General features: G+C 40.6%; 1 protein-coding gene across 13 annotated transcripts in view; it reads right to left on the reverse strand.

Moving 5' to 3' along the window:
- Nucleotides 1-21234, reverse strand: part of CNTN4 (contactin 4) — a 971999-nt gene that overhangs the window by 502104 nt on the left and 448661 nt on the right. For all 13 annotated transcript variants that reach the window (XM_070455652.1, XM_070455651.1, XM_070455646.1 and 10 more), the window contains one exon: nucleotides 15025-15166. In XM_070455652.1, coding sequence (XP_070311753.1) covers nucleotides 15025-15079 — 55 coding nt within the window. In that variant the 5' untranslated portion in view covers nucleotides 15080-15166. The remainder of the gene's footprint in view (nucleotides 1-15024; nucleotides 15167-21234) is intronic.

Raw genomic sequence — 21234 nt, forward strand, 5'->3', positions numbered from 1 at the left:
AAACATTTGTACATATACAGCTATAGAGTGAAAGTGAAAGCCCCTCAGTCATGTCTGACTCTTTGCGACCCCATAGATAATAGAGTCCATGAAGAAATTCTCCAGGCCAGAATACTAAAGTGGGTAGCTGTTCCCTTCTCCAAGGGATTATCTCAACCCAGGGATTGAATCCAGGTCTCCCTGCACTGCAGGCGGATTCTTCACCAGCTAAGGCACTAGAGAAGCCCAAGAATACTGGAGTGGGTAACCTATCCCTTCTCCAGCAGATCTTCCTGACCTAGGAATCAAACTGGGATCTTCTGCATTGCAGGTGGATTCTTTACCAACTGAGCTATGAATAAGACACCAGTTATCCTCAGAATAATAAAGTTACATAAGAGAAGCAGTCATCAATCTTGCCTTCTTTCCCTTTTCTACCTATGAAGGAGGTTAAGACCTGCTCCCTTCTAAGTGAACTTCACAACGGACTCAAACATCATCGTTTTTGACCTCTCCTCCACAGAAGTGTTCACGACAGACCAGATTTGGGCATGTTATCCTCTCTTTCTCTCTCTCTCTCACTGTTTTCTTCCTTCTTTATTCATACTATGTCAGTCAGAAGCCACTGACGTCAACAAAGTAGATTGAAGTATATTGCTTGCACTGGGACTCCCTGGTAAATGGGGAAAAGGTTATGATCTTTATTATCAATAAATAAATGCAATAGACATTGTTACTGTATCCTAATTATAGGCCAGTCACTGTGCTAAGTATTTCATATCTATTTTCTCAGAGAATTAAGCAATTTCTTCAAATTCATACACTTAGTAGGTACATTGAGAGAAAGGTTTTCAACCCAAACTTATCTCACCCCAGGATCATGGTCTTCTCCATTGTAGGTTGTTCCAAGGAAATAGCTTCTGATATTTTAACATTATGGTTCATTGAGAAGAATACTGTATTTTGTCTATATTTCTCACTTAAATCTGGATTTAAGTTCAAGATCTAAAATCAAGATTACAAATTTCTTAAATCCCTGGACTAAACCACAAGTAACTATGTATACCCAACATCTATCACCATGTAGAATGTAATAGATGCTTAGTAAATAACTAAATAAGTGAATAAATTTAGTGTGTATTTTCAAAGAAATAAAAAAGTTCTAACTTTACAAAGGTAATCTCTTCTCCTAAGTGCTACTGTATAAAAGTCTATAGGGGATTATTACAACTTACTAAAACTCATCTCCAGTGGGAAAACAGATGACAAAGGCAATCAAAACTTTTGTCCTCAACACTCGAAATAATAAAATTCAATATCCATTTACATGAATAGAGCTAAGACATGCTGTCATGTAATAAGAAAACAACTACAAAGTCCAAATCAGGAAGGGTTATTATTATGGAGAGAAAAGGAAACCAAACCTTCCCAATTTAACCCTTCCTCAGAAAGCCTCTAGCCATGGGAGCTCCGGCAAACAAACCCATCCTTTTGCTCATTGGTTTTCAAATCTGCCCAAAGAGAGAGAGACAGGATGACAGCACAGCTTTGACAGCTGTGAATCTCTGACTGTGGAAGTAACTATGTCCTGCAAGGAACTGATAATGTTAACCACTGGCCTAGTCTTCAAAGTTCCTCAGAAGAGAGTAACACTTTCTTTCCTTTCTCGAGTTGCTTGTCTGGATGCTTGTTTCTACATCAACAAGCAGACTGTGCCTCAAACTGCGTTAATTTCTTTCTGGTGTAGATGTTACCTATGTGGAAGCACTATAGCTGAAATGAGGGAGTTTATATTGATTTTTGCTTCCTTTTACTTAAGTAGTTCAAGCAAGATATGCATTGCTGCTTTCACATCTTTACGATAATACACATGGCATCACACTTCCCTCAGGCACTCTTTATCCAGGACATCACCTTCTCTTTGCATCAAAAGTATCTTTAAGACTTTGACCTGGGACATAACCCTCTGATGTGGGGGGAGGTGGGGTTTAATCACAGATTCAATCCGTATTTTTAAAATATTTATGTATTCATTTTGACTTCATTGGGTCTCAGACGCAGCACACCGGATCTTCGCTGTTGTGTGGGAACTTCCGTTGTGGCACACGGACTCTGGTTGTGGTGTGGGCTCGGGAGCACAGGCTCAGGTACTCTACAGCATGTGGGAGTCTTAGTTCCCCAAACAGGGATCGAACCCACATCTCCTGCACTGCAAAGTGGATCCGTAGCCACTGGACTACCAGGGAAGTCCCAATATGTGTTCTTAGTTTTGGCCACCCAGGGGTTTGGTATAGACAGACAGATCATGAAAAGATGTCTGTTCCCTACAGAGATCCACCTGAGACAGAACTGAAAACTGGTGAAGTCGATGCACTTCCCGACTCCTCAGGATCACGCTCACAGCACGGGGCTCTCCCTCCACCTCTCACTTCCCCGGAGACCCAGTATGACACCTTGGGTGAGTTAAACTCAGGGAGTTCACGCTCCCAGGGAGGTTTGTCTCTCATTCGTTTCCACTTGTTACAGTAGCTGCCCTTTGAAGTGGAAGACATTCTGGGACTGCAGTGAGTGCACTGAGAAGCTTATACTCAGATTATGCCACCAATTTTTCGGAGTGTCCCTGGTCAACCCAGTCAACCTGATAAAAGCACCCAGATAGGATTACAATCCCGTGAATCACATCTGAGGGCAGTTGACTCTAGTGACTGTGGCTTCCTGAGAGCAAGACAGACTCTCTCTGGAGGGAGTAATGCCTGTCTTAGTCTTCCTTCTCAGAAGGTTTATTTTTTTGCTGAGATGTAATTCATACAGCATGTAACTCACCCTCTTAACATGAAGTGTTGGTCTGGTCTGAATGGAGAATTCCATGGACATAGGAGACTGGCAGGCTACAGTCCATGAGGTCATAAAGAGTCGGACATGACTGGGTACGCACGCAGGCACTGGTCTGAATGATCATGTCCCTCTAAATTCCTGTGTTGAGAATGCATGCCCTGTGTGATAAGATGTGCTGGTATTAGGAGGTGGGGTCTTTCGGAGGTGATTCGGTCCTGACGGCCGAGCCCACGTGAATGGGATTAGCACCTTCACAGAACAGACTGCAGAGACCCTTCCTCCACATAAGGACACAGAGAGAAGTGGGCAGTCTGTCATTCGGGAGAGGTCTCTGCTCAGAACCTCACTGACATGATATCTTGATCTTGAACTTCCAACCTCCAGAACTGTGAACAACAAATTTCTATTGTTTATGAGCCACCCAGTCTGTGATATTTTGTTATAGCAGCCTGAACAAACTAAGATAAGTGGGTTTTAGTATTATATATCCATAAGGTTGTCCAATCATCATTAGATTAATTATAGAATATCATTCTTAAGAGAAACCGCACATCCAATAGCAATCACATCCTGTACCCTCCTAAGTGCTGTTACGGTTCACTAATAAACTTTCTATCTCTATGGATTTACCTATTTTGAACATTTCGTGTAAATAGATTCATCTCGTATGTGGCTTTTTGTGAGCAGCTTCATATAAAATTTTCAAGATTTATCCATGTTATGATATCAGTATTCCTTTCTACGGCTGAATAGTATTCCAGTACATGCACACAAGGCATTCTGTTTATTTCTTCATCAATTAATGGAAATCTGGGTTGTTCCAATTTCTGGCTATTGTGACTAATGCTATAAATATTGTTGCTGTTCAGTTGCTAAGTCATGTCTGACTCTTTGCAACTCCAAGACTGTAGCATGCCAGGCTCCTCTGTCCATGGAAGGTTTCAAGGCAAGACTACTGGAGTGGGTTGCCATTTCCTTCTCCAGCAGATCTTCCTGGATCAGGGATCAAAACAAATATCCCTACCTGTGTCTCTTACATTGTCAGGTAGATTCTTCCACTGAGCCACCGAGAAAGCCTGAGGCTATGAATATATGTGTATAAATTACTTCTGTTTTAGATGATACAATTTGAAAGTTCTCCAGAAATACTTAAAAAAAAATCCCCTGGTCTTCCCTGTTTCACTGTTTTTGCTGGATGTAAGATTATGAACTGTTTCGTCTATGAGAGCATCTTAGAGGGCCTGTGATAGAAAAGAGCACAGTACTTGGAGTATGAAGATGTAGATGTCAATATTAGCTCTGTTGATCACTAGATGTTTCACTCTGAATGAATTCCATAGCCTATTATAGTCTAATTTCCAAGACTATAATTTTATAGAGGATTAGAGATGCCTGATCTCTAGGGTTGTTAAGAAGGTTAAAGAAGAAGGGAATGTAGAAGCATATAACAGAGCCACAAAAGATGTCATATTTATTCTTTCATTTACATACTATTTATTGACTGCTTGCTCTGTGTCATGTACTATCCCATGTGCCTCTTAAAACTAGTGAATAAAACAAATATGCCTAACTTTACGAAGTTTAAAATCTTCAAGGGGACTCATTCACCCTATTCTTTGAGTTAGGGACTTTGCAAACTTATATTTTGTACCTTTCCCATCTACACTTTTCCTGAACCAACTCCCCTTCAGGTCTACCAACCAGAGTTTCTACTGCTACAAAGAAAAGAAAAGGAGGCGATTATTGTCAGCTACATTTATAGGTTAAGAATTAGCAGGTGAGTTGCTTTATCTATTATGACACTGCTTTCTAATAGAAATATAACGTGAGGCACATACGTAATTAAATTTTTCTAGTACCTACATTGTATGTGTGTGTGTGTGTGTGTGTGTGTGCTCAGTCATGTCTGACTCTTTTGTGACGCTATGGACCATAGCCGCCAGTCACATCTGTCCATGGGACTTCCCAGGCAGGAATACTGGAGTGGGTTGCCAATTCCTTCTTCAGGGAATCTTCCTGACCCAGGAACTGAACACACATCTCTTGTGTCTCCTGCATTGGCAGGTGGATTCTTTACCATTAGCGCCACCCGGGAAGCCCAGTACCCACATTAAGAGAAAGTAAAAACAAACTGGTAAAATGAATATGTTTTAATTAACCCAATATATTCATTTCAACAGAATTGACATAAAAATAACCAATGAGGTATTTTACACTCATTCTTTTCGTTTTCACTGTGTCATGCAGCTTGCAGGATGTTAGCTCCCAGACTGGGGATCGAACCTGGGCTCTGGCAGTGAAAGTGTCAAGTATGCCAGGGAATGTATGTCAAGTGCCAAGCATGTCAAGTACGTCATTACTGTCAGGGAATTCTCTATTTTCTTTTTTTGCAGGGGATTTCCCACATCCAAGGGCTGCCCTGCAGATGCAGAAAAGATGACGTGAAGATGGACATAGAGATGAGACTGATATGTCTACAAGACAACTGTCACCAAGGATTGCTGCCACAGCCTGAAGGTAGAACGGAGCAAGGAATGATTCTTCCTTAGAGCCTTCTATGGGAGAACAACCCTGCCAACATCTTGATTTCAGACTTCTAGCCCAAGAATTGTGAGAGAATACATTTCTGTTGTTTTAACCCACTTGAGCTAGCAGTAATCTGTTCCAACAGCCCTAGGAAAGTATTACAGATTCTGGTAATTCAGTTTGGACTGGCCACATTTCAAGTGTGCAACAGCCACATGTGGCTAATTTGAACGTAAGTTTAAAGTCTTTAGAGGAAAAGTCCTCCGTGGTCATTTCCCAAAACTTTGCTTTAGAAATGAGAACCTTTGAGATAGGTCTTAATTGAGAACCGAGGGGGTGGGCCCTCTGCCTTAGAATCATTTCTTTCCCTAACAAAATAATCTGTTAGTTTTCTTAAGGGAAAGAATCCTTGATTACTCTGAGAAGACAAAACATCCCAGCAATCCACTAGGGGTTTTGCAAAATATGAAAGCTATTTTTCTCTTCTCTCTCCAAGCACAGAACTCACACCCAACAACATGTACCCTACTGTTTACCAAAATGATCAGTAATCGGACTCTCGCTGTAGGCTCCGGAGACATTCCCCGTTGTTTTCTACTCTCCAAAGGTTGTGTAACATAGTTCTATCTTTCTTTAAAATTATGGAATAATATCTTTTTTTGCATTTATTACATCAAATAACAGAAAGAGTACAGACCAATACCACACTGTGAGTGGTTCATTGGCCAGGAAAAAAGGCCCAGCAGAAAAATTAAATGATTTCAATACTCAGGACACCTCTTCAACGATAAAAAGCCCTTCTTTTGTATCATCAAGTATTCAATAAGTTGCCCTGAAAGCTAGGCTGACCTGAGTAAAAAGGCAGCGTATACACTAGGGGGGAAAAATAAACCACTAGATTATGAATCAGAAAGTCTAGATTTCAGCTGTGCCATTGATGTCAGGCATATAACCTTGAGCGGGTCCCTGACCACTCAGATTCTCATATGTAAAACTGGGATAATGACAATTGCTGCTCTACTTGCCTCTCAAGAGCATTTACTATGACTCTCAGGCTTTTGTGAGCATCACAGTTGCCTGGAGGAGGAACATGAACTCACCTCCAGAGGTTATGATTCTATAGGTCTGGCCTGGAGCCCAGGAAACAGCATTTCTGATAAGTTATCAGGAGTTGCCGATGCTGCTCCTCCAGAGACTACATATTTGAGGCCCATTGGCTTATAAAACTTTACAAGAGGGTAAGCCCCACGATAATAGGTACTATGTGTCAATGGATATTACAACAAAACAGTTAGAGGTCCTGGCTTTTGAACTTGATGGACCCAGATTCAAATACTGCCTTGGACCCATATGAGCTCTGATTCCTTGGGCATGGCACAAAGCCCCTCATCTAGGAACGGGTTGTTCTGAGGTTCAATGGTGTCCTGTACTCAAGAAGGCCATACTACATCTGGCAGAGAAATGCTCAATAAACGTTTACTCCTGACATTATCATTGTAGTGGTCTCTAGCCTCCAATGAGTTTGTGAAACAGATCATTCAGCAAATATTTTAGAGACTAACAAGTGCTAAACAAATTAATGGGATTATTATGGTGGTATGGGACTACATTGTTAACAAACTCTGTTCTTTGTACAGGTGAAATACCTGGTTGACATCACCAATGGGAGTTTTTCAGAGGAAAGAAGAATGGAAGGATATGGCCCACGAGGGAGTCCATTCCAGTCCATTCCACCACATGCATTAGGGACTTCTATGTGCTCCTTTATTTATCTTAGTTTTTAAAACTCATTAAAAAAATTTTTTTTTCTGTCATTTGAACCACCAGATCCTTCTTCTTTTAGAACCCTTTATCTGCAACTTGCTAGGAGTTCTGTCATAGATATCTCCACAGCGCATTCACAGTGCCAGACCCCCAGATAGATGGCTCCAGCTGTCAGGGGCCTTGCTGCCAGGAGGCAGATCCTCAAAGGCGTGGCTGCTAAACATGTACATGGATGCCCGCTGGCTTGCTGCTGCTGGTAATGATGATGACAATGATATTAACAGCACCTAACACATGTTACTAAGCCAAAATGTCTTCCTAAGTGCTCTACACATGAGTTTAATCAACTAGGTATTTATTTTTCAGAAAAGCTTATCATATTTCTACTTTATAGATGAGGTCAAACTGCAAAAAGGTGGGGGAGAGGCAACAAATGTCCTATAAACTCTGCTATCCAAACTTCAATCACTGAAGAAGGGCGGGATACTTGTGTGCTAAGAAGCTGATACTGGTGGCATCAGCAGCAGCAGCAGCAGGGTAAAGAGGACAGGGCCAATCTTTCACTTAGAGCTAAACTACACTCTCAGAGAGCACCGCAATCCTAGCACTGGTGGGTCCTCAAATGCAGGCTAAACGACTCAGTGAACGACAGCTCACACTCACTGGTGCTTGCTCGTATCAGACACTGCACTAACTATAAAGGACATATACATGACCTCAACTCTCACAGACAACCCAATAAACATGTATTCTGTCCATTTTATTTTATAAAAAATAAAAAGTAACCCAAGTCTTGGGGAGATAAAATAGCTTGACCACACAGCTGACAGGTGACAGGTCTATCTCTTTCATTTCAAAGCCCATGCTTTTGGGTGGTGTTCCTGGCATGATAGGAAACTCCACCGCTGTTCCTTCACCTGTCCTCAAGTTCGGAGAAAGTACCATGAATCCTACATTTTAACCGGGCACCATCACACAAGCTGATATTAAATGCATGCAACATTTGGATTTTTCAGCCGTCTGTTTTTCTCCCTTCTTCCTAATGTGTTTCATCCATCAGATCATTTTTTTTTTAAGATACAACATGTCCTAGACTCTATCAGTAAGAGAGTTTTATTTATAGTTAAGGCATCCAAGGCATCCAGGCTAGCTGAGCATATCTAATGAAGCCATTAATGATTTTGCTTCAGGAGTGGTCTTAAATTGAATATTCCTAATAACATTTGGTTTGTATCACTGCTACTATCTGTCCATGCTGGTGGGGACATAAAATTGCTGCTAGTTTCTCTATTTACCTCAACATCTTCAATACTGATTAATATTTTTCCACTGAGAAATGTTTTTAAGGACTTAAACTGATATTCAAAAAGAGTTTTCTGTTTGCTGTTTATTATTTTCTGAGTATACTTCTCCCTATTCTTTTCCTAAATTTTCTTCACTGGAGCCACTGCTTTTTAATCTAGCTATTAACTTTCTTGCTAAATCTTTCTACTACCTTGGCTTCATTTCATGGCCATGGTTCTGAGACAGCACAGAAGAAATAGGAAATCCATTCTTTGGCTGCAGTCAGCATAGCTGGCTAAACTGGCCAGACAGTTTCTTAGAAAGAGAAACAATAAAATAAGAGTTCAGTGCAAAACTAGGCTTTGCAGTAGCTGTATGAAAACTGACATTTACTCAACTCTGTTTTGATCTTAATTGAATGCTTCTTACTTTTGCAAAATCAGAGGCAGTACTGGGTTTAATATCTGTCTAGAATTTGGAATTATTTGAAAGTTGTCTGTTCTTCTGTTTACTCTGGGGAAAATACAAGAGTTTGAGAACTGAAATACTGCTGCCAACTTTGAAACTCCTTCTGTGTACTCTGCGTCCTAGTGGGGCTATATGGGCATGATAGTGATGGGGTGCCGGGATCTTCAGGGCAGATCCTGAGATTTGCAGGAATGTGTGATTAAGGGAAAACTTGATAAGATTGTGCTTATCGAGTTCTACTACCAACATCAACAAATACTGGGGGTTCCTACTGTGCATATGTATTCTCAGACCCTAGAAGAATAGAAAAGCATCCATAGTCTAGGGCTTCCCTGGTGGCTCAGATGGTAAAGACTCTGCCTGCAGGTTCAATCCCTGGTTCAGAATCTCCTGGAGAAGGGAATGGCCACCGGCTCCAGTGTTCTTGCTTGGAAAATCCCATGGATAGAGGAGCCTGGAGGGCTACAGTCCATGGGTCACAAAGAGTAGGACAAGAGTTAGTGACTAACACACACACACACACACACACACACACACACATGCCCATAGTATACTTCAGTTTAACATATAAAACACATCTTGAGCCTAAAACGGCTCCTGAGGACCACTGGACATTGTCTCCATATACTCTGATTGCATCCTGGTTTGTGTTTCTTGGGTTTCCCTGGTGGCTCAGAGGGTAAAGAGTCTTCCTGCAATCTGGGTTTGATCCCTGGGTTGGGAAGATCCTCTGGATAAGGAAATGGCAACCCACTCCAGTATTCAAGCCTGGAAAATTCCATGGATGGAGGAGCCTAGCAGGCTACAGTCTATGGGGTTGCAAAGAGTCAGACATGACTGAGAGACTTTACTTTTGCATTTCTTTCTGTCATAGATTCAAGCTACGCCCCTGTGATTAAGAATTCAATCAGGGCCTCCTCCTTGCTCCAATTACGAGAATGCTTGCTAATCCCAGACTATGCCTCTCTTGAAATAAACAGGGCCCTTTCTCCACTGCCTGTCCCAGATGCAGCGGTAATAGCAGCAGACTGCTTGTGAACAGACAACAAAATACTCGCATTTGCAGAGGATGCACTTTCTCAAAAAGAAATCATTGCTGAAGTTGGTCAACTGCATTACAGAGGTGGGAATATATTTAGCCTCTCTCAAACCAAGGCCAACTTGAGAATACATCAAACATACATTTTTTTTTCACCCATTTACAGAGGACTTTCAAATGTCTTCATGCCTCTTCCTCCATATGAACATATGAATCAGACATTTTATTCTTTTTCTCAAATCTGCCAATGTGAACAGAATCAGTAATACACAGCAACAACACACAGGACCTATGTGAAATTTCATATTAGATGAATAAAGTTTCAAGCTTAGCTCTGACCCTTCAGCATATATATCTGCCTTTCAAATCATGTGTTTAGTTAGAACTATGGTGCTAGTGGTAAAACAAACAAACAAACAAACAAAACCTGCCTGCCAATGCAGGAGACATAAGAGATGAGGGTTTGACCCCTGAATCAGGAAGATCTCCTGGAGAAGGGCATGGCAACCCACTTCAGAATTCTTGCCTGGAAAATCCCAGGGACAGAAGAGCCTGGTAGACTATAGTCCATGGACTCACAAAGAGTCAGACATGATTGAAGCAACTTAGCAGGGAGCAGACAATATTCTAGGGGAGCATCTGTTCAATATCCTCATCATACAGAGGTGTAAACTGAATCACAGAGAGGCAAAAATGACTTGTCCATCAGTTGGCTAATAATAAAACTAGCAAATAGTAAAACAAAAAATTAAAACCACCTGTTTGCAGGACCTGGATAATACTTCCAGGCATATCTATGTAGAGGCATGCGTGCAGGTTATCGTTGTCATTCAGTCCCTAAGTCAAGTCCAACTCTTGGCGACCCCATGGATGACAGCACACTAGGCTCCCCTGTCCTCTACTATCTCCCAGAGTTTGCTCAAATTTAATGTCCATTGAGTTGGTAATGCATGCAGGTACTCACGTGCATATAGGCAAACAGACCCACATCACAATCAACACTTCAATAATATCTGCCAAAATCATGTTTTCTGTATGGTTTTGTCCTAATTACTGATGTGACCAATAATGGGCTTCTCGTCTGCTACTAATTGGTGTGTGCGTGTTTTTGGTCTAGATTCCCCCAGAAGCAAAGCCTGAAAGAAGGACCTGAAAACAGTTTATTTGGAAGATGATTCCAGAAAGTCCAGTGAAAGGAGAAGACAGGGAGTGTATTATGGGCAACAGGGCTTCAGTCTTGCTGGGGACCTCAAAGGAACTGTGAGGAACATGCCTAGGCTTCTCTTTCCGAATGACAGGCCCTGAGGCTTTTATCTGCTGATTCTCATGCCCCACGGTTTGTGGACCACACTGAAGAAGGGAGTTAATTTCTTGAAGTTCCTCTTCCTTGTGACTTTAGAGGAAGACTCAAAGCAGAAAAATACAGAGTGGGAACAGTCCACCCAGCTATGGTTAAAAGCAGAAATTGACAAGGGGGTGCTACACCAAGAGATAAGAGTTCAAGGCCCACCAACAAATTTTAATACTGCGTATGTTAAATCTAATTTTAAAAACACATTTATATGAATCAGCCTTAGAGGTGGCTGGTTCACTGCCTTAACATGAAGGAGATGGCACGCCTTGGATCCAGTGCACAGCTGGAAATTGGAGATCAGCTTTCTCTGGCTCATGTCTGGTCAGTGCGCAGCATTTGTTCATTTGACATATGATTATTTATTCAGTGACTGGCACTATGTATTTTGCAGTTTGAAGATGCTGGGCATAAAGCCATGACCTAAAAAGATGCAAAATGCCTGCCTTAACACAGCTTCAATCTGGTAGGGAAAGGTATTTAGCATAAAGACAAATAAAACACATAGCTATTCATATACTGATAAGACCTCTGAAGAAAACTAAAGAAGAGGGGTATAAAATACTGGTGAAAGGAATTATTGCTATCTCAATTTAATTTTATTTATTTGCTGTGGTCAAGAAAAGTCTTATTGATTAGGTGGCATTTGAGCACAGATCCAAAGAAGGCCAGAGGGCGACTGATGGGGACATTCAAGGGAAGAGCATTACTGGGTAAAGGAAGAATTAGTATAAAGACCCTAAGGTCTACTTATTTGGTGTGTCTTATCTACTGTGTCTCATAACAAATAGAAACTAAATGCTTGAAACAGACTTTGCAACCTGGTGAACTAGAAACAGTATCTTGCCGGAAGTCAGTTTTGATTTGCTTCATAGAGCCTTTTATTTATTTAAAGATTTTCTTTTTAATGTGGATAATTTCTTAAAAGTCTTTATTGAATTTATTACAATCTTGGTTCATTTTATGTTTTATGTTTTTTGGCTGCAAGGCATGTGGGATCTTAGCTCCCCAACCAGGGATGGAACCTGCACCCCCCTTCATTGGAAGATGAAGTCTTAACCACTGAACCACCAAGACGGCCCTCATACATCTTTTAATTTTTATTTTAAAATTAATTTGAGTTGATTGGCAACAATAATTAGGAGATTTATTCATAAAAGCTAAAAACTGAGACCTGGCATATAGGAGCAGAGTGGGGCACCGGTTGGCACGTTAATAGGACATGTTTTGTCCAGTTTTCCACAGTCAGTTGTACTGCCTGTTGTCAGGACTCAGTATGACCTCAAGAATGCTTCATTCATTTACTAGCTTCCTTATTCTTCTAAGTAGTAGGGTTATGAGCTCCCTGTTTAAATTAAGAGGGAGAAAAATAAAACTCAATTTTGTGGAGACTGAATTTTCAGACTACTAGCATCAATAGTCACATTTTGTTTTAAATTGTTGTAAGAGACTGAGTCTAGCTTTGTAAGAGAGAACACTGTCCTTGTACCATAAATTACTAATCGATTCCTTAAATAATTAGCAGACCTTTTAAGATGCATCTCGTGTAAGAGAAACCTGTGTATTTATTTGAATCTTCTATCTTGTTTAGGAAAAAAGATCAGAAAAAAAAAAGCATATTTGAGATTCACTAATTGTGATAAACATAATTGACAAACTATTTTCCTTGCCAAAAACTAATCAAGAAATACACAACTAAGAAAGTATAGAAAAGGAAAAGAAAGAGCAGTTAAAGAAATCTGTTCAGGATTCAGTGTCGAGTACTATGTAAATTAATGAAATCAGGACAAATAGCAAGAAAACAAAAACATTAATTAACGCTTGACTTTACCTACACTGAAAAAGGCATATGGTAAGGGAATATTAATGCCATGTAAACCAGTTCACAAAAAAGACTCACCCCAAAAAATCAATATAATGATTTCCTGCAAAAGGTTAACTGCATAAAAAAGATACAGGTACACATCTTGGGTGAGAATTTCAAGTTTTTCTAAAACACCACTGAGGAGATTAATGGCTTCACTGATTTTTAACCCTTTGATTTCTTGATATTTACTGTGCACAGTGGGTTAATTTGACCACAGATTGCTATGATCAAATACTGAGACACTGATTCATGATCTTGTACTTTAAAGCAGACGTTTATCTTAGAGTCAGGAGAAATTAGAGACAGATTGTCCCAGTTGAGGACTTTCAGGAGGGCCAAGGCCCATGAAAAGACTGGAGAAAGGAAGTGAGGCACAGAGCCTGAGGCATCTGCTGAGTGGCAGACATGTAGCTTCTGACCAGATGAGGGTGAGAAGTAATATTTCTAAAAGAAACAGCTAGATGCCAACAGGACCCTAAGCAGGGAATGGTGAGGATGCTGTAAACCTAACTAAGGCAAGAAGTGCAGGCTTTGAAGCTAGGGTTTTCTAAAGTTTCTAAGTGGATGGCGGTTCACATTTAGAAAAACCTAAGAAGAATAAAAGCCAAAATTAAAAGAGGAATTTACAGTCATACACTGAAGAAATCAATGAGGAAGCTATAAGACTGTATAACATGTTGGTCAAAACTATGGAATCTGGAGTATTCAGCTCTGAGTCTGAACCTTATTTGCTCTACCACCTCCTAGCATGGTGACATTGGGTGAGTTTCTTAAATTCTTAATGTTTTAGTAATAATATTAATAATAACAGTGACAAAAATAAAGAGTAAACACTTCTTAGTGATCATGAGATAATGAAGTACGCAGAGTGCTTAGTGCAGTGTCTGGCATGCATAAGGGATCCATATACGGGAGCACTACCATCACTACCTTTAATTACACAGTAATCACAGCAATTTACTGTACCTAGCTGCAAGTCAGTACGGCTCTAGAACTCAGCTAATAGACCTCTGTGTCTTTCTTGCACAGGAGCATACCCACAGATGTTAACACAGTTCTGGTTCCCTGTAAGGTACTCAGTAACATTATTTGAATGAATGCATGAATCAAGTTAAGTGATGACTTAAAAAGTCACATTTGTTTTATGGTATAAAAACAGAAATATATTCCAGGTATCTGTCGTGGACTTGACACTCTGAATAACAAAACAGATCAACTAATTTTATTTCAAAAAGACATGGAAAGACTCCCACCATCCCAATCTGGAAACCAACTCTCAGTGCATACTGGACGCAGGCCACATCAACACTGAGTGGTGTATGTCAGCTCATAGGCTCCCATCTTCCAGAAAGCCCAGAAAGGAATAAACAGCATGTTTGAACTTTTCAAAGCCTTTGTTTAGCAGCTGACCATGAAAGTATGGTAAAAGCCTCATGTCTATGCTTATGGCTCCTGCTAACCTATAGGTGTATTCAAATGAAAACAAAGGTATCAAAGGATGGTGTTATATCAACAATGACACTGAAAGAGTCATCCAGATAAAGTTCCATCCACTGACATCAAAGTAGGCAATACTTGAGACTAATCAGCTTTATTGTCCAATATCTCTGTGCAATTGAGTGCTGGAATGAGCAAAAATAACAACTTTCAAACCAAATAGTAGCTCATACAAGTCTAAAAGGACTGGACAGACAGGCGAAACATCAGTGTCTAGCTCTGGATACAACACCATGAAAAGAGGAGCTAAAAGACCATCAGGAGAGTATATCCAGTGGTGTCAGCGAACGCTATGTCATAGTAGTGCGTACTCTTACTATTTTATCATTGCCATCTAAAGTGAAGGCCCACTTTTGAATTAGTGTGAAATACAGTGGCATTTTTAAATCAAAAAGTTTTCAAATGACACTCTACCTGCAAGGCACAACATGAAGGATTGCAGTACCAGCAGTTCCCATGGTAACCTCATCTTCAGTTTCCGAGGTCAAAGGAGTTTCAAGTCCAATAACAAGTGAATAGAATAGCTGCGTCTTTTAAGTTGTGTTCAGCCTTTAATCTGTGGAGGAGAAGAGACATGACAATGAGATCTGGGAATACTTCTCCTTGTGGTCTCTGCAAATTTACTTAATATGAATGAAAGTGACTTTTGGAAAACTACCACCGAAAAAGAGAAAGCATGTTAAATTTTGAATATGAAGCAAATAAGCCTCTTTTCCTTCTTCCCAATGATACTGGGGTAGAGACTGGAGCTGATAGATCCCTGTGGCTACTGAGTGAAGGTAAGAACAGCTTCTGATTAGATGAGAACCAACCCGAAGGCAGGGGACTGAATTATGCTTTATAAGTTCTCCAGTCCCTTAATCTCCAGGTGCTGTTCTTTTTATTTTCCAGTTAATAAAACACCCAAAATACTGAATACAGAAGAAATGTCACTGGACAAAATAGGACCTGATGGACCTTAAGGAGAAATTCTGAAGTCTTAGAATGGAGTTAAATGTGTGAAAAATGATAACCGCCCCACGAATTCAAGTATTTTTTTCCCCCAATTCTCTATGTTTCATCCCTAAAATGCAACAGAAATGTGCAGCTCCAGTGCCTACAGACAAATTACTAGGTTCTTTTGGACAAATCCAGGGCATGAATGAGAACAGTGATTCTTCTTAGCCAAGAATCTTATAACAGAAAAACTCCATGGTGAAGAGAGGCTACTTGTTCTGTGTACAATCTACATAGCAGGAAAGTGGATGGGTGAAGCAAGCGGCACTCATGGGACAGGGCACAGGCTTCTTCTGTTTGAAGGGGCAGGGACCCCTCAGCTCGTGCTGATGGCTAACATGAGGGGTACTGACGCAGGGTTGCAGGGGCATTTACAACTTATCAAAGAACAGTTGAAAATACTAGTATTTATTTTGAAAATCTCCCAAGTTTTAAATGTGGGAAATCAATTCACAGTATTTTTTAAAATGCCGGGGGGATCAAACAAAGCTGAACTGCCTTTAGGTGCCAAAGGTTTGCAACATGACCTCAATAAAACAGAACTCACACTGAGCTTGGCTTGTTCTCATTCACTCATCCCTTCTCCTGTCCATCCTGCTAGCCAGTCATGGATTTATGCATCTGTGGAGTGCCTTTTGCTTGCCAGACACTAGTGAGGCATGGGACCTGCCAAAACGGAGATCCTGGCTCTAGCTCTAGGGATCTCCTACTCCAAAGGGGTACAAGCTGCCTACAGTTTCATAAAACTGCAACATGACATGCCATTGTGAAGGAAGGAGTGACATTTCTGGACTTCATAAAGGAGATGAGCTCCCACTGGGATTTGAAAGATGAGCAGAATCCTTCTTCCTATTCATCATTTAATCAAATAAACGAGAAATTTAAGGAACCATAAGACACATTCTCTTTACAGCTTGGGTTATAACAAGTTACAGGGTCCTGGGTATATATCCCACTCAGCCTCCTTCCCAAGCTTGTTTCAAAAGACTCTTCTTAGTTAAGTAAATGAAACCTCTTGAAAACCACACAGCACCATACAAATGCTAGATATGATTACTATTGTAGCCCTGAGATTTTTTTTTTTAAGCTGATGATAACCTGAGGCTTCTCATCTCACTGCCACTTATCAGGAAAAACACCGAGGGAACACAGGTTTACATGAGAACATGGACTGACACAAGTTCATTAATCAAGGGCTCTTAGCATTAATTGATACCATGTGATCACTTAGAAGCCTTTATGTTTACCAGGAAGCTTACAGAAAGTGAAGAACCATCATTAGAGAACTCTCCTGTCCTTTGTGCCCTTAAATACCTCAGTTTCTGATAAAACCAGACTAGATACGCTGTGAAGACAAAAGGGACTCTTAACTTCTGATCTGCTGATGTGGCTGAAAAGCGGGCTGTGTCTCTAATTGGATATGTTGAAATACTCTTCTGACATGCATGGTGATTAGGCCATTTTAGATAAACAGGATGTGCTGATCAATGAAAACTATTAATGTTTTTAGCAAATGATCAGGGTATTAATAATTAATTTTCTGAGGGAAATGTCATCTCAGACCTGGGGATTGATCTACAATGTTAAGCAGTTTCTTGAAGCAATTAAAATTAATTTAGAAAATGTATCCAATTATACCATAAAGATTTGATTCATGATAGGATGCTGTTTACAGTGCACGTTCTGTTAAGAGCTGTAGATTTTTAAGGATGAAGGATTTCAAGAACCCGATTGGCATTTATTTACCTCTCAGTAGGTAAGGCTCACCTTCACTAATCAGAAATAATGGGGCAGTTGACAGTAATTTGTCTGGTGGGCAGTCTTAACTAGAGAACTGGGTTTTCTGAAGGGAGGTGAAGATTCATGAATCTCATGTGGGGCTGTGGCGCAGGATACAAAGTTTTATAATTTCGGTTTTCTTCCAGAACCAGAAAGCAAGCTGTGGGATGAGGCGAGAGTTATGGCAGTCATAGATCTCCCCTGCAGCTGAGAGCTCTCTCTGGTTTATCCTAAGGTGGTTGTAGCAAAAGGCAGTGTACTCAGCACTAACGGTGGGACCTTGACCAAGAATTAGACTCGTAAATCCTTGGGAGGAGACCACACAATGAAACAGGACTGGACAGCTTTTGCTGGCAGAGCCAGAAGGAGATGAATAATTGAGAATTCCACAGTGTATCTGTACACAGAGCTCCACAGAGCAAAACTCCACTAGCCTCCAACTCTTCAAACAATTCTTATTCCAACAGTCATGCTGAAGAACTCAGTATATAGTGTTCAAGACGTATCATGATTCAGTTCTTCCTTACATGTCCTGGTTCTACATATAGGGCTTAATCACATAAAGATTAGTTTTAGCACTCTACTAAATTAAAAATCTGTTGTTATCCAAATAGCTCTATTTCAGCTCAATGAATAAGCAGATGTGCTAACGGGGGCAGAGACAGGGCTAGGGGTTGGATGTGCAGAGAACTAAGAGCCCTGCCCTCGAGGAGCTCACTGTTAACTTGGCAAGAAAGGCGTTTAAACCAGTCATTGTATTTCAGTGCAATTCACATAATACATCTATGAAGGACAAGGTGCTAAGGATGCAAAGGAACATCATCTAACTGAGCCAGGGGGTGGGGTAGGGCAGGGGCTTCAAGAATGCTCTCCAGGGACTTCCCTGGTGGACTAGTGGTTAAAAATTCACCTTGCAATGCAAGGGACATGGGTTCAATCCCTGATTGGGGAACTAAGATCCTACATACCTTGGGGCAACTAAACCCACATGCTTCAGAGCCACAACTAGAGTCCCCGCACTGCAATGAAAGCTCCTGCATGACGCAACTAAGAACCAACACAGCCAAATAAACAACAAACAAATACCAAAAAAATAAAAAAAAAAACTCTCCAAAGGGGCTAACAGTTTGAACTGAGTCTTAAAGGATAAATAAGAGAGAGGAAGGAAATGCCAAGTCAAGTGACATGGACAAGGAAAATGAAAATTTAGAGAGTGTTCAAGTTACTGCAAAGCAAGATAATGGAAGGAGCAAAGTAGACAGACTCACATCTGACGCTACGCTTGGATCTACATTCTCCAGCAGTGTGGCTCACCTGTAATGACAATAATACCCATGTGGCTGTACAGTTGCTAAATGGTGTCCGACTCTTCGGAAACCCATGGACTGCGGCACAGCAAGCCTCCCTGTCCTCCACTATCTCCTGGAGCTTGCTTAAGTTCATGTCCAAAATGCCCATGAAAAGCGAAAGCGAAGTCGCTCAGTCATGTCCGATTCTTTGCAACCCCATGGACTGTAGCCCACCAGGCTCCTCCATCAATGGGATTTTCCAGGCAAGAGTACTGGAGTGGGTTAATGCAGGCTTACTGTGTAGTCTAAAGAGAAAGTACGGAAGGGACCGAGGACAGGACCTTGACACTTAGCAATCACCCTTGTTAAAGAGAGTACACCACCGCCTAAGCCACGGGCTTGATCCCCAAAGGACCCTGACTATATATTAAAGAGTTTGGAGAATTCTCTAGTGGTCCACTGGTTAAGAATCTGCCTTTCAAGGCAGGCGAGGTAGGTCTGATCCCTAGTTGGGGAACTAAGATCCCACATGCTATGGGGCAAGCAAGCACATGCGCTACAGCTACTGAGCCCATGAGCTCTGGAGCCCACATGCCACGATTACGGAGAATTGGACAGACAAGCAGGAGCCCGCAAAGCAGATCTCACGTGCCACAATTAAGACCCTATGCAGTTCCCCACCCTCACCCTCCCTGGCCAAAAGAAAAGAGTTGAATCTGAAGATTAGGAGGAGGATGGGGATGATTTTAAATAGGGGGAAGTTCTGAATATATCTGGTTTCTCTGTATGGTGATCTGCTTTACATGCAACCCCCAGAAGCACAGAATATCTAGTCCTGCCCTTTGCCTGTCTCCTCTGGTCAACAGGGGATCTGCATCTCTATATACTAAGTATGTTATTTTTCACAACCTCATGTATAAAAACACTAGACTGGAATTACGTTCTTTCTTCCAGGTTTTGCCACTAGTTATCAATTTTGGGAAAGTCACTTAATCTTTGTAAACATCCTTGCTTGTCTACAGTTTGGGACTCAAGCCATGAACCCTGTCTTTTGCACACACGTGTTGTAAACTTTAACCAATCTATGTTTTAAAAGTAAATCTCCATTATTATTATTATTATTTAGATTAAGTTCAAATCTCCTCTCAGATTGTAAACTTCATAAAGGGAGGAATATTTGTCTTAATCATTGGTATTTAAGAGGCTCATGGGATAGTATTTTAGAGGCTCATGGCACAGAGCAATCAATAAACAGTGTCAGCGAAAGAATAAAGTTAGCTAACATCTTTCATGTGTCTACCATGTGCTTTGATATTCCCTTTTCATTTAACCTTCATAGCAACACTGGAGGGTCAGATGTCACTATCCTCTATAAAACTATAATATTTGAAATTAGACTATGAGAGTCTACGGAACTTGTTCAAGGTCAAACATCTCTAAAACAACAGAGCCAGTGTTCAAATCTATGTCTTCCTACTGCATACTTCTCTTTTCTAACACATCGACAGAAATGTAAGTAGAGTGATGTGTCTTTTAAATGATGACATAAAGTTCTGGCGCTGCCTCTTTTCTAACTCTGCTTTTCATGCTGTCCTGCAGAAACAGAAGCCAGCACCACTGATGAGAGGTACGCGATCTGCGTAATATTCATAATATAAAGTGGAGCATGGGTTTCAGAGCTGAGACTTTGTTAGAAGACTGTATTTCACTAGTGTCAATTCAGAACTCTTCTTGTCAAGAGCACAACTATGAAGACTTTCTCCCTTTAAGTATAAAAACAATAGGAATGATTATTTTCTGGCTAATTACTATTTAGAATGCAACCATTCTTAAGGCAAGAATGTTAAAAATGATCATCCATAGTTTCATGTATAACTGAGCATTTTCTAATTCTAAAATTACTAATAAGGGGTGCAGTCAATTCATAATGGCAAGAAAGCAGAGAGCAGAACTAAAAGCAAGAGAGAAATTCAGCTTCCTCAGAAAGCCAGCTGTCAATCATTTCAAGGCAAGATGTATGTAGTCAAATCTTAATATTCAATCAGTCAACGTATATTTCAGTGCTCATTATTCACATGGCTATATGCAGAATGCAGAGTCAAGGTCAAGGTCTCTGTCCATAAGGGCATGACAACTCAGTTGGGTAGAAAAGATTACTGATTATATAACTTAGTTTATATATCAACTTAGTGGTACAGATAATCTATACTTTGTATCCTATGGTATCTGGTCTACAGGTTCTTGTTGGACAATGAAAATTAGTATCAATCAAATTAGCTTAATACATTGTCTCCTTGCACAGATTTTTACTCTATATTCTACAGGAAACATATTTCCACAACTATTTCTTTGAGATCGTCCCTGCTTCAGTGGACAGTGCAATAAGCAGTCTGCCAGGAAGGTGAGAAAATGTGTCTTGCTTGGTTTCTCTTTGAATAGCTTGTCCCAAGCATCTTAATATATGAAGAGAACAGTGTAAAGAAGATATAAAATGTTTGGATAATACATTTGGAAAACTGCATCAATTAACCAACAGGTAGGCACACATGAGATGTTCCAT

Source organism: Odocoileus virginianus, chromosome 26 (genome assembly GCF_023699985.2).
Source record: "Odocoileus virginianus isolate 20LAN1187 ecotype Illinois chromosome 26, Ovbor_1.2, whole genome shotgun sequence".
Classification (NCBI taxonomy): Eukaryota; Metazoa; Chordata; class Mammalia; order Artiodactyla; family Cervidae; genus Odocoileus; species Odocoileus virginianus.